The sequence below is a fragment of the Poromitra crassiceps genome, assembly GCF_964638095.1.
Source record: "Poromitra crassiceps genome assembly, chromosome: 10".
Classification (NCBI taxonomy): Eukaryota; Metazoa; Chordata; class Actinopteri; order Beryciformes; family Melamphaidae; genus Poromitra; species Poromitra crassiceps.
The window spans coordinates 18,817,563-18,831,657 of NC_139631.1; the positions used below are offsets into that span (position 1 = coordinate 18,817,563).

The 14,095-nt window shown below is 41.3% G+C and overlaps 1 protein-coding gene across 1 annotated transcript in view; it reads left to right on the plus strand.

Moving 5' to 3' along the window:
* The window catches only part of itga2.2 (integrin, alpha 2 (CD49B, alpha 2 subunit of VLA-2 receptor), tandem duplicate 2), a 39,485-nt gene that overhangs the window by 13,320 nt on the left and 12,070 nt on the right, over positions 1 to 14,095 (plus strand). The window contains exons 11-20 of the mRNA XM_083644875.1: positions 257 to 401; positions 1,369 to 1,514; positions 2,124 to 2,267; positions 2,827 to 3,030; positions 3,295 to 3,425; positions 5,702 to 5,865; positions 6,062 to 6,213; positions 6,556 to 6,666; positions 7,645 to 7,730; positions 13,750 to 13,891. Of these exons, the coding sequence (XP_083501001.1) occupies positions 257 to 401; positions 1,369 to 1,514; positions 2,124 to 2,267; positions 2,827 to 3,030; positions 3,295 to 3,425; positions 5,702 to 5,865; positions 6,062 to 6,213; positions 6,556 to 6,666; positions 7,645 to 7,730; positions 13,750 to 13,891 (1,425 nt within the window). The remainder of the gene's footprint in view (positions 1 to 256; positions 402 to 1,368; positions 1,515 to 2,123; positions 2,268 to 2,826; positions 3,031 to 3,294; positions 3,426 to 5,701; positions 5,866 to 6,061; positions 6,214 to 6,555; positions 6,667 to 7,644; positions 7,731 to 13,749; positions 13,892 to 14,095) is intronic.

Below are 14,095 nucleotides of genomic sequence, written 5' to 3' on the forward strand. Positions count from 1 at the left end.
CATTTGATACTTTTGGCAGTTCTTCACCTTGCAAGGTGCAGAGGAATATCATAGCTCCCATCTTAACCATTTGTTATAATTAGGGTCACCGTGCCAAAATAGTGACTACAATAGTTTTGATATTAACTACATACAGTACATTGTTTGGGTTCTCAAGCTGTTCAGTCTGGCACCAAGACCAGAAACAGATAATGGTTGTGTGACCCAGAATAATGTCAGGTTTTCATCTGTTGACCTTTGACCTTTGCTGTCTCAGAAAGTGATGATGCTGGGGGCAGTGGGAGCCTACGCATGGAGCGGGACTGTCGTCCACCAGACAGGATCCAGAGCAGACATCTTCCCTTCCTCTGCCTTTGAGGAAATCCTGCAAGACCCTGCAAGAAAGCACAGCTCATTACTGGGTAGGAGGCACTGGCATTGGTCCTCAGCATCTGAGGCTGCTATTTGACCAAACCCACTATGTGCTTACTTGTTGCATTAGCTCTTTTCATTCAATGGCACCGACACACTACTAGATCGCTGTTCTGTTCACATGACACAACTTGTTGTCTTGTAATCGGGAGTCTTGAAGTCATTATGGTTTTCACACTGACTGAGCGGCGACAGGGGCTCACACAAGATCTTTCACCAGGAGAATCCCTGACGAGTCCACAAACGCAGTCTCACACAGGTCTGCTCACGGCTTCATTTATAAACACACACATACTGTATGGGCCATTCTACCGAATTGGCTCATCGTCAGTTTGATTAAGTCAGTTATTACGTTTATTGCTATCTCAAATATCATTTGGGGTTTCAATAGATAATAGAATGATCTTAGTAAACATCTAATATTTGGATACTTAAATTCGTATTAAAATTGTCTTTTGGTTGTGGGACAGCAGTTTGCACCAATGGCCCATATACTTTCTTCGTTTTTGCTCCTCAGACCACTTGCTTGAAGTAAAGTCAAGTAAAGTCACCCCGTGTCTTGCGCTCTCATTGGCTGTAGCATGTTGATGCCTGTCGGACCTCTGTGACTCATCTGTGGATACTAGTTCACGCATAGCAATCGAGCGGTGATTTGCGAGCCAACACAGATTTGCCTCTGATCTGGGGGGTTTGTCGGCGAGCTCCAAAACTGTCACCGAGGGGTATCATCATGTACCGGTAATCTGAATTTATTTAGCTAAAGAAGGAGTGCAGAAATCAGAGTGTAGTATAATCTGTGGTGTTACCTTCATCCCAATATTGCCGTATCCCCCCTGTATGTACGCTATGTGTTTATTGGACTGAAGGCCTTCTTTAACTCTCAAATGCATTAACAGTTGATCTAAGTACAGTACTGTACATGTCCACTGCTAAACATTTCTGTTGTACTCTTCCCAGGTTACTCAGTCAGCACACTGAGCAATGGGCCCACAGAATACTTTGTCGCTGGTGCGCCTCGCTCCAACCACTCAGGCCAAGTTGTCGTCTATACCATCAATGCACAGAAACAAACGATTATCGAGGACACGGAGAGAGGGAAACAGGTACTGATGACTTTCCCTCACTGCCATATTGACGTTGTTTCATAAACCCACTCTGCATAGTGCATACAGTTTCTGTTTTATCTATTGGCCTTTTGGAAGGTATTGCTTTTATAACATGTGTTGCCAACTCTTTCACCAAGGAAAGTAGCTATTGGCTGCTCAGAAAATCGCTAGATGGCGTCATACGCTAATTTGCATATCCAATTATGCACGCCGCAGCGTAGCTGTTGTGATATTAAGTGCTGAATCCACCTGCCCGGGCCAGATTCAGCATACACCGTTATACATGACAAGCAAACCCTATCCGCTGTGTGTGTATCTGTGTGAAGCACTGACGGGGAGAGAGAGAGAGAGAGAGAGAGAGAGAGAGAGAGAGAGAGAGAGAGAAACCCCGGCAGCAGCCACACCAATTTATTGGCAAATGCACTGGATTCAACACATTAACATTGCTTCATCGTCAGAAAAAGTCGACAGATTTTTCGCTAGTCGCTTTTGACAAATAAAGTCGTATACCTATTAACTGCCGGCCAATCCAGTAAAGCCCTTCAAATACAGTAGCACCTATGAAATGAATTCATCATCAGTAAAGAGTATGCAATCTTGTCCTAGATTGGGTCCTACTTCGGCAGTGTCCTGTGCTCTCTGGATGTGAACAAAGACGAGGTGTCAGACCTCCTGCTGGTTGGTGCACCCATGTTCATGAGCGAGCTGAAGAAAGAGCAGGGCAGGGTCTACCTCTACTCCGTCACCAAGGTAAACATGAGCACATCTCTACTCCGTCACCCAGGTAAACATGAGCACAACATCTCTACTCCACCACCAAGGTGAACATGAGCACAACATCTCGTCGTTATGAGCAGCTTGGAGTGTGGGTTTCCTGAGCAAAGGAACGTGAACATGATCATCATTATTCACACGAATCCGTCAAAAATATGAAGACACCGTGGAATATGGGTTGAAGATGATGATTTTTATTATGGTCATTAATACTAGAAAGGCCAATGGGTTTTGTGGGTCTAAGAGAAGATCAACAATACGTCAATTGAAAAGGGTAAATATCATTATAACTAATATTTCCTTGCAGATGCTGGTTTGTACTAAATGTGGATCTAAGAAAATTCACAGAGGGACATTCTGAAAACTGAGATTTTCAATTCTGAAGTTCAAAACAACCATCAATTGACTGTGGTTTGGCCTTTCTGGTGTTAAGACATGAATGAGGATGACTAAAGCAGCTACAGCAAACAGCATGATGGTATGATGGTTGGCTCTCACGCCCTGGATCATTCTCTGTCCCACTTGCTATCCAAAGGGTATTCTGAATGAGCAGGGCTTCCTCAGTGGTCCGTCCCCAGCTGAGAATGCCCGTTTTGGAATGGCCATCTCTGCTGTTCCTGACCTAGACCGCGATGGTTTCAATGATGTGGTGGTTGGAGCACCACTAGAAGACCAAGAGAGAGGTGTCATTTACATCTACAACGGGGTGAAGAAGACATTACACAAGCAGTTTTCACAGGTAGGGAGCAAAACGGAGTGACTGAAAGAGAGTGGGGGGGAAATACTTATTGCAATGTTGTCTTTGAGCCTAAACGTCTAGCCGTGGCTTTACACAGGTATGATGGATCCTGATGCAGAATGGTCTTGTGCCACTTGGGAGCTCGTCTATATAAACACTTGCTACAAAGGGAATTTTGTCTCTCATTTGAGAAATACATCAAGTTTGATTGATTAAATATAGTGTGATAATAAGCCAGCGACAATGATCTTTGATCTCTTCCAGAGAATCCTTGGTTCCAAACTGGACCCTAAGGTGCAGTTTTTTGGAAGGTCCCTCGATAGCTTTAGAGATCTGAATGACGACAGCATCCCTGACATCTCAGTTGGAGCACAGGGGAAAGTGGTGCAGCTCTGGTGAGTTAAGTCAACACAATGTGGGAATAACAAGGATAACAATTTGTGAATGATTATGAACTGAGCTAATTGCTTCTAAGGTGATATACGTAAGGGATAATGTATATTGAGGCGGTGATTACGGGGGAAATAATGACCAACAGGTGGATTGAGCCCGACGCGCCAGCGGAGGGCTTAATCGTTCACCTGAAGGTCATTATTTCCCAGTAATCACCGCCTCAATATACATTATCCCGCTTAGAACACGGCCTACAACTAAATCATTCAATAATCTGACAAAAATAATTATTCAAATAGATTTTTTAATAGCGTTTTCAACGACAAAGCGGTTTCATTCGTAATTGGCACACAAGACACCACAGCTGCAACTGGTTGGCCTAATTAGTAGTGTCTTGCTGACAAAAAGCTCTTATCAACTGATTAATCCAGGTGTGGCAGAGCAGCGGTCGGTTGTCGAGAAATAATGACCGGTGAATATTGTTGATTGACCAATCAGAATCGAGTATTCAAGAGAGCCGTGTTCTAATCTACGATATTGCTTGAATCAAGTTCAATCAGTTAAGTCAGGGGTGGCCAACCAGTCAGAGACTAAGGCCCCTATCGTTGCATCGGCGCAGTTTCTAGGCCGAGCGGCAGGCGCAGATCAAAGCAGTGGGCGTGGAAAGGCGCACTTGATATCGTCGTGCTGGCGCTAGATGCAGCCCAAAGCATTACAACCACGCCTTTTAGGCGTAAAATTATGCACCGTCATGCTCATTGGATAAGTGCAATAAACGAATCGCACGCTTGCCTTTTTAGCTCCAATTCCAGTGATCCCGCAAAACCAGACGAAAGCCAAACGCTCTGCCCCCCCCCCCCCCTCCCTTCATCCAGCCTGTCTGTCTGCATTATAGGCTATTATTCCATATTATTATGCTTCTCAAACCAATCTAACTGCAGTTTCAATACTGCAAGCATGTAAATACGCTACACTATAGCAAGATCAAAGTGAAAATAATGTTCTATGCATCAGCTAGAAAAATATAGCCTATTAGATTGGTGAAAGTTTGTCCAGAAAGATATCATTTTCTCTCGCCTGCTGCAGGAAGGATGATGCACATAAATATACCCTACATTATGTCAAGTCATTGCATAAATGTGTTTTTATTGTAAAACTAAATGTGAAATAGGGCCAAGTTATTGGATGGACATCACAGTATAGCAGATGCCATTAGAAGCGCGTTCCGAAGCGCGTTCCGCTGTTACTTCTCTAAATCACGTTAACTCGACAAGGGGTATATATATGCCCAGGAGGACATATATGTTTCACATAGGGTGGTGTTTTCATTTCGAGGTTTTATTTGGTCCAATATTGAAATGTTGACAATGGCAGGCTGTGTTACCATTACACATTAATTTAGAACTACCTTTTATATCTATTTTGGCTCATTTGGTAGCTATTTAGTAGCGAAATGAAGAAACACAATGCATGCTGGGAACTCAGAGAGAGAGAGAGAGAAGGGTGACAGAGAAGAAGCAGTGAAGGCAAAGAATAGGCCTGCTTTTGAAAAGCGCAAAGCGCTAAATGTAGGCCAGCTCCCAAGATATGACTAGGCTGGTATTTAGCGCCGACACGCCCACTTTGGGACTGCGCCACGCCCATTCGGCCTAAAGCGCATTTGGCAGCCTAAAGCCTATTGCTATCTTGCCGAAACAGGCGCAAGGCACGTTTTTTTGCGGTTAAGGCCCGTAATAGCGCCGATGGCCTGTGGGAGAATAGAGCCCTAAGAGCCAACAAAATAGCTGTGGTCGTGCAAAGAGCTACATCATGTATCAGGCTGTTCTCATTCACTGTTTGTACTAGGAGGCGTAAAACACTCGGCTTTCACACCGGAGACCGCGCTTCATGTCGCGGCGTGTTCAAAGTCAACCGGAAGTCACATTTAACTCTTTTGCTATTTAACCTTAACCTGAACCCAAACCATAACCCTAAGCTGGCTTTTTAGCACAGGTAATGTACTACTGTACGTCACTTGATATGATGCAAGTGTTACTGTCTCTGAGAGCTTGGCACATTTTTTGCAACAACTGAGTCTGTTTCCAAGGTATATGATTGCTATGAAGTGGTTGTAAGAGGCTGTAAGAGGCAGTGTGTTAAAACACACACACACACACACACAATTTGATGTGAATTGAAGAGCCGCATAAGAACGAGCAAAGAGCCACCCCTGAGTTTAGTCATTGAATTGTGACGTGTGTTACTTCTTGCTTCTTGTGTTTTTGCACTTGCTTCTCAGGTCTCGTGGTCTGGCTGTGGTCACAGCTGGAGCCTCCTTTACCCCCAATAAAATCAGCATTCTTAGTAAGCCTTGTGTCATTAATGGCCGCAAGCTTTCCTGTTTCAACACCAACCTCTGTCTCAGTGCTGCATTCAGGCCCCTGAAGCCCGTTGGACCCATTGGTAAATCTGATTAACTCCCACTTTAGATAGATACAGTATAACAATATTTTCGGCTTTTCAGTAGTACATTACCTTTCTGTTGCTTTAAATGAGCAACTTCTGTAAATCCTGTCCAAATAGTTTTCAGAACAACTTATCATTTCTGATCGAAGTCAAATAAAAAAAAGTGTCTGTACACCGTCTTTACTTCTTCCAGATGTATCCTACAATCTGACTCTGGATGCTGACTTGCAGGCTTCTCGAGTGACGTCTCGAGCATTGTTCAGTCAAAACACTGAGCGCTTCCTCTCTGCAAATGTCAAAATATCATCTCAGCGTGTGTGTCAAGACTACCAAGTCTATGTTCAGGTACTTGATGGAGATTGATTGATTGATTGATTGATTGATTGACCAGTGTTCTCTGCATTGGTTCTATTTTGATGATTCAGTGCGTGTAGGCATTAATGGGCATGAAAAGACTTCAGATATAATCCTTAGGTGTGAAAGTCAGCTGTTATTATCTGGGTACCTTGATGTGATAAGGCTGGCAGAGAACGCATGCACATCATAGGCTATTTCTATGTTTGCAGAATGTATCTCCCATATAGATACATTACAGTATTAACTTCAAGCAATATTGTTTTTCCAAAATAGGCATCAAGCATTTTGGATCTCTTGATGTGTCCGTCTATGTCATGATTTCTTCAACAGGAGGCACCAGACTTTGTCAACTCCATCAGTCTTAAGGTAGATATCGGTATGCAGAGCCCAGATGCAAACCCAGTCCTTGATGTCTTCTCTCCCAGTGCATGGGAATTCTTTGTAAGTGTGATACATTTTTTGTCTTGTCCCCCTGTCCATTTGCACCTAGTTGTTTTTGTTAAAGTTGTCGTTATCTATTCAGTCTTTATAGATCTGCATGACAGGAAACACTTCAGGTGAAAAAGGCTTCAAAGCTAGCTGTTATGTTGCAGAGGTATTTGTCTTCGTCATTTTAAATTACAAGGTGTGGACACTCCCTAGTGTCATGATTACTAGCATCAACACCAAACTGTGTCACTAAGTCACGCAAGTTCTGAGACACAGACATCACTTGGTTGGTTCATGCAAGTGAGTAATATAATAAACCTATAATTACCGTAAATTCCGCACTATAAGGCGCACCGGAGTATAAGCCGCAGCAGCAAAATTGCCTGTTTGTTACATATATAAGCCGCACCGGACTATAAGCCGCGGGTGTTTTAATATATATATATATATATATATTTTTTTTTATTATTGTGTTTTAATGTTTAATTACCATATGTAAGGGTTCATGCACAGAGGGGATTGTCGGGAAAGAGATGGCTGTTTGAGGAAGCTCCCATTTATTAACATTTCAACAAAACAACATAACACAACACCACCTGTGTTTTTTTTTACAGTGCACACAGTGTCCGCGGTGTGGTGAAAAGAGGGCAAGAGAGGAAATTAAAACAGAAGTGGATTTATAGTTAGAAAGAGTGCTAAAAAAGAGAGATTTTTTTTTTTTTTTTTTTTTTTTTTGGAAAAAATCCATAGATAAGCCGCACCGTTATATAAGCCGCAGGGGCCAAAAAACGGGGAAAAAGCCGCGGCTTATAGTCCGGAATTTACGGTATACAAAATGTATTCTCTATAGCACAAAACAAAACAGTTATATGGTTCTTTACAAATGATGACAGGATAATAAATAAAAGCCAATAAGATAAAAAAAAATCCCAGACATGAATTCAAAACATGTCTTTAGAAGAATAAAGCACCTCTCTTTCATTGTTTCAGGTCCCCTTCTCAAAAGACTGTGGCACTGACGAAGTGTGTGTGAGCGATCTGGTGCTGAGTGTGACGACACAAACACATGTGTCCAGGTGAGTAGAACGTTCCTGAACCTTAGTTATAATAATAACTTAATTTAGATGTATACAGTGTTTTAGGAGTAACAATATGCTCATCCCATGATTTCATTTGATATCTGATAACTGGGCTCAGGTCACATGGTTTTTATTGTCATGAAATCAGTTGAAATTGAAGGAATACTGTGTGTCACAGAACATGTTCAGGCGAGTTACAGTATTAAACGATGAAGCAACATCTTGTTCCTTTGGAATGAAGTTGTTACTATGATGAATCTGCTATTGCATAAGGCTAATTTCGTGTACAAATTTATTTAACACAAAATAAATAATTCTGTGTCAAGATTTGGCTAAATGTGACAAAATGATTGATCTCTCCAATAAATGTCATACCCTGGTAATTCCTAACAGCCATTACGGCGTTGTTCTATTTTAATCTTGGTTATGAGTCTGTCTTAGTGGCAAATGGCTTCACAAAGCAGAATATCCCAGTTTATAGAGCAAGTGCAGAGCTCATAAAATGGGTGTGCCAGTCTGTGCTTGAGAGCTTGGAAAATTTTAGTTTGGGTGACGTGCTCAGTGAATTAATTCAGATGAAAGGATGTGACAAATAAATTTACGGAGAACCTTACAGCACTTTTTTAAGATGTTTTCTCACAGTTTCATTCCTCCCACTTGCCGAATCTGCCATTTAAATAGCAATGTTCCAAGCCGCAAGCGCCCCTAGCTTTTAAATAGAATGGAAGATGACACTGATCGGTTGAGTTCATGTTACATGTAAAACACTGTCACCTATGATTAATTAAGGAATATAAGCCCTTTGTGCCTTGCGTCTTATTTTCCACCCAGATGCATCCTCTAACTAGAAAATGCTCTAAAAGCTTAGATCATGCGCTACATATCATCTAAATAAGGCCCTTTGTGCTAAATACAAATTTAGTTACTTTCCATGTCAGAGTATTGGAATTAAACAAAGTGGAAAACAAAGCATGTGGTGGGATAGCAAGTTAGTAAAAAAAACCTGGTAACTAGTTTGTAAGGCTTTTAAACCCGGCTCTGTTGGCACTAACACTAAACTCAAAGAAATCCACTCTGAGTCATTCCTATATATAGACCCAATCCCCCAGTTGTTTATAATAATGTCCAGGTAGACAACGCAGGTACATACAGTTTAATGGAGCGGAGCAAACTGGGTGGGGAACAACTGACATGAAGAGAAAATGGTTAAGTGTAAAATGCAGGTTTGATGCCTTCATATCTCATTAATTAACAACACTTTCACTAATGTTAGTTTAGAGACCTAATTTACCTGTTGGGCCACAGAATAAAAACAAACAGCTTGAGTTCACCCCAAACTAGCAGCTGATCGGACCAGTGGTGAGATATATCACATTGGGTAGATTTGCTTTATCAACACAGTACATAAAATAAGCACAACCAAACGTCAGATAGGTCGGGCCACCGTGTTTAACTAGAGTATATATCTTTAACGTTACAATTACGGCTGAAGATGACAACAGAAATAAACAACAAACAAGTTGGTGATATCTCCACAATTGAAATCAAACGACAGGTGTCTACCCGGAAGGGACCTTGTCAACGCGATGTCACGGTGATTCGGTCTATCGTACTTTTTAAACTGGGAAGATAGATGGCATCCATCTAGTTGACATAAATTAAGTATATCTCCCGTCCCTTGTCATCACAGATGTGAAGGAACAAAACTGGGAGAACAACAATCTATTTGCATATATTGGTAGAAAATATAAATAAATCACCCACAGTGTCCTGCGGAATAGATCCCACCACTGATAGTCCATGGGTCAGTCCAGATTCCGGTACCACTCAAGGTGGCAAAACTTGCTTATAATTTTTGATAAGACACATGTCTGTAGATGATATTTTGGTATGATAGCCATTCCTTAGTGGTAGCTGTGACACAGTTACAAGCTTGTGAAATGAACCACCCCTAACGTAAATTGCATTTTAGACGCTGGTGCATATCCTGGGTTAGGCACATGGTCAGGGCATTTTTCAATCTTTTGTCAATCTTTTTCAATCTATTTTAAAGGGGACCTTCTTAGCTTTCATTTAAGGCAACTGCTGCTAATAACAACTGCTGTTTGCTTCAAGAGGAAACCTGCCTATCTCTGCTGCCAAAAGGGCCTAAACACCTCTGCCCTTTTCACACCTAGGAAAACCCCCACTCAACAAGAACAAGAACAGCTCAGAAGTTAACTGAAAATGCATTGCTGAGATAAGCATGATCACATCATTTTTAATCATCTATTCATATCCTAATTAATATTAGGTCAATAAGTGTAATTGTGTTAGTATTCCCATAAAATACTTCGGCCTATAGATTCAAATGTTATTTTCTAATGTTCGAAGTAACTGGTCAAGATGAGCTCTGATAATAAGACTGCTGGCAGGAGGGCTCAGCCCCTAATCAGAATGTGACATGCATACAGTGCCTCGCAAAAGTGGTTGAACACCCCCCCCACCCCCAGCAGCAGCTAAACGATTAATATAGCCAGTCCAGTATTTTTTAGAAAATGAAAAATGTAATATGTGCTGTTTGAAGTATCCAACCCCTTTCGCTTTGGCAAACCTCAACTCAAAAACACAATGGAGTCCACTGCAATGAATGTGCAAGGTGCAAAACAGAAGCTGCCCTACTGTTTACTACTATTAGTTATAGTTTAGTACTATTGAAATCGTGAAGAGCGATTTTTCAGAAATGTGTGTTAAAATGAGCCAATTACACATCCTTTGCACATTAAACTGAGACCACTGATGTTTTTAAAGCAACTGACAGTAGCAGGCTGGTAGCAGGGCACTGCCAAGGTGGCCTTAGGGATCCTCAGGGCATCACGGCCAGAAGGAGGAGCAATGGAGGCCATGGCCTCCGTGTAATTCCCACCCTGGTAGGTATAGCTTTCAGCTCGTGTTAACCGGCTACCAAAGTGACATCCGCCTTAAGGTTTGACGTGTTGCATTCTGAGATACTTTTCTGCTGACCAAAGTAGTTGTTTTTGCACCATTCTGTGTAAATTCTTGAGACTGTTGTGTTATCAGCAGTTTCAGAAGGGTTGCAACAACAACCATGCCGTGCCGTGGTCAAAGTTGCTATGGTGTGAGTTGCATGTTAGTTAGTTTGTTCAGTTGAAGAGGAAGATTCCCGCACACTGACTACCACTTAAAGAAGGCTTTTATTAAATAAATGCAACGTTTCGGTCAAGCGACCTTCATCTGGCATATGGTTAGTTTGTTCAGCCATAGTAACCACAAGCAATGCCAGCATTGATAAAATAGCTGTTGAATTCAACAATTTGATCAGAGTGAAATAAATGATAAACAATAAACATGTTGCATTGCATGCAGGTGTAATTACATCTCAATTAGGTCAACAACAGACATTTGATGTTAAATCCAACAAACCGGAGCTCTGAAATGAAACCCACCACGTCTCTTGCCCAGGACAAAATTATCCTTTTATGTTTTGTTTTGTTTTGTTTTGTTTTGTTTTGTTTTGTTGAGGGAATGTAGTAATTTTATCTATCACATCCGCTATTGCTGTTGCTCCCCCCCCCCCCCCAATATATATATATATATATACCGTAATTCTTCCAATAAGCGCCTGTACCCTAATTGCCGCCGGGTCTTCCATTTACCGCCTGGTCCAAATTGATTTAGCATAATAAGCGCCTGACTCTAATTGCCGCCCGGGCCGGAAATGGAATATTTTTTTGGTTACCGTTGTTATTGTTGTTTTTGTCAAAACTGCCTGTACCTACCCTCTTGTGTGTACTAAGTACTATCTCACTGGTTTAAACTGCCTGTGCCTAGCCTCTTGTGTGTACTAAGTACTATCTCACTGGTTTAAACTGCCTGTACCTAGCCTCTTGTGTGTACTAAGTACTATCTCACTGGTTTAAACTGCCTGTACCTAGCCTCTTGTGTGTACTAAGTACTATCTCACTGGTTTAAATAAGCAATTTGATACTTTACGTTTTTGCTGAGCAGGCATTTATGTTAAAAAAAATAATAACCGCCTGGCTCAATTATGCCCAAATGGAAATAACCGCCTGACTCTAATTGCCGCCTGGTCTTCCTTTTACCGCCTGGTCCAAATTGATTTAGCATAATAAGCGCCCGGGCCCTTATTGGCAGTTTTACGGTATATATATATATATATATATATATATTTTCTTTTTTTTTTCTTTTTTTTTTTTTTCTTAAAGTACATAAACAAAAGACATGAACAGGCTCGAACTGATAAAACAAAAAACAACAACAGAAACATCAACATTCAATATTACCATGTGGTGCTACAAAACGCTTAAGGTGCTTATGTGCTCATAAGAGATATTGTCCAAAGGATCCCACACAAGGGGTCTACGAGCAACCAGCTGGGCGAGTCACCAGAATCCCGTTAGCGAAGGGCAGAACCAAAATGATCCCTTATTTTGACAAAATGTTCCATTCGTTTATGGGCAATTAGAGGGTAATTGTGCTTTTTGCTTTAATAGAATATACCTGTGCTGTAAATCCTGTGTTATTTAGACAGCGTCCAAAATTACACCAGCCAAATGCTGGTAATATATGCAAGTGGCTGGTAGATTTGCTTCACTCACCATCCAAAAAAAACACAATGGTAATCTATTGAGTGGCTGGTAAAATTTTAACATTCACTAGCCATTTGACTGGTGGACAAAAAAGTAAATGTTGGACCCTGTATTGAGATCCAGGTGAATTTATTTCTCGTTATTGTGCTGTTGGCTTTTGAGTGTTCAGGTGGCTGTGCTGTAAATCCTGTTGAGTCATAGTTATTCTGGATACTGCATACCGGTATGTGCGCTGTGAGGGGGGGCCCTTTATGTGACCATGCCATGCCATCATGTCATAATCCGCCTGGGCATAAGATGTTGGGAGAAGTACATTCCTCTATACCTACCGGTGGAGAGGAGTGGAACAAGATCCCTAATGGAATTAAATCTGCATATTCTCTAAATGGTTTTAAAAACCTGTTTTTTTTTTTATTGCTGAGTAAACTAGAGTAATGCGTTGTAAGGGTTATTTAACTTGTGTTTTTGTTGATTGTTCTATTTGGTTTATTTGATGTTATGTGTTACCGTATGCATCAAAGAGTAGCAGAGTAGAGTAATCCTAACTCTGCACAACAGGGTAGCAGAGTAGAGTAATCCTAACTCTGCACAACAGAGTAGCAGAGTAGAGTAATCCTAAATCTGCATCAAAGAGTAGCAGAGTAGAGTAATCCTATCTCTGCACAACAGAGTAGCAGAGTAGAGTAATCCTAACTCTGCACAACAGAGTAGCAGAGTAGGATAATCCTAACTCTGCACAACAGAGTAGCAGAGTAGAGTAATCCTAACTGCATCAAAGAGTAGCAGAGTAGAGTAATCCTAACTCTGCACAGCAGAGTAGCAGAGTAGAGTAATCCTAACTCTGCACAACAGGGTAGTAGAGTAGAGTAATCCTAACTCTGCACAACAGAGTAGCAGAGTAAATTAATCCTAACTCTGCACAACAGAATAGCAGAGTAGAATAATCCTAACCCTGCATCAAAGAGTAGCAGAGTAGAGTAATCCTAACTCTGCACAACAGAGTAGCAGAGTAGAGTAATCCTAACTCTGCACAACAGAGTAGCAGAGTAGAGTAATCCTAACCCTGCATCAAAGAGTAGCAGAGTAGAGTAATCCTAACTCTGCACAACAGAGTAGCAGAGTAGACTAGTCCTAACTCTGCATCAAAGAGTAGCAGAGTAGAGTAATCCTAACCCTGCATCAAAGAGTAGCAGAGTAGAGTAATCCTAACTCTGCACAACAGAGTAGCAGAGTAGAGTAGTCCTAACTCTGCATCAAAGAGTAGCAGAGTAGAGTAATCCTAACTCTGCATCAAAGAGTAGCAGAGTAGAGTAATCCTAACTCTGCATCAAAGACTAGCAGAGTAGAGTAATCCTACATGTAACTCTGCACAGCAGAGTAGAGTAATCTTAGCTCTTGTGTTGCAGCTCAGCTCCCGTTCTGGTCAGCTACAATAACCGGGAGCTGTCGTTTGAAGTTGTTGTGAAGAACAAAATGGAGAACGCTTACAACACTCAGGTCTTGGCCACGTACTCCAGCAACATCTTCTATGCCTCCATCAACTCTCCTGTGAGTTCTAATAGCAGAGTTAATGAGGAGATGATGTGTTGACATGATGGTTAATGTGAAAAATTATTACTATCAAATTCTTTCTTTGTTGAGTGTTGCGGTAAATAATGCACTAACTACCTAACTACAGGGATTTATTTCAGTCTACATTTCTATATTTATTTGTACTATCAACACAGTTTAATCAAAACATTTTTAACATGC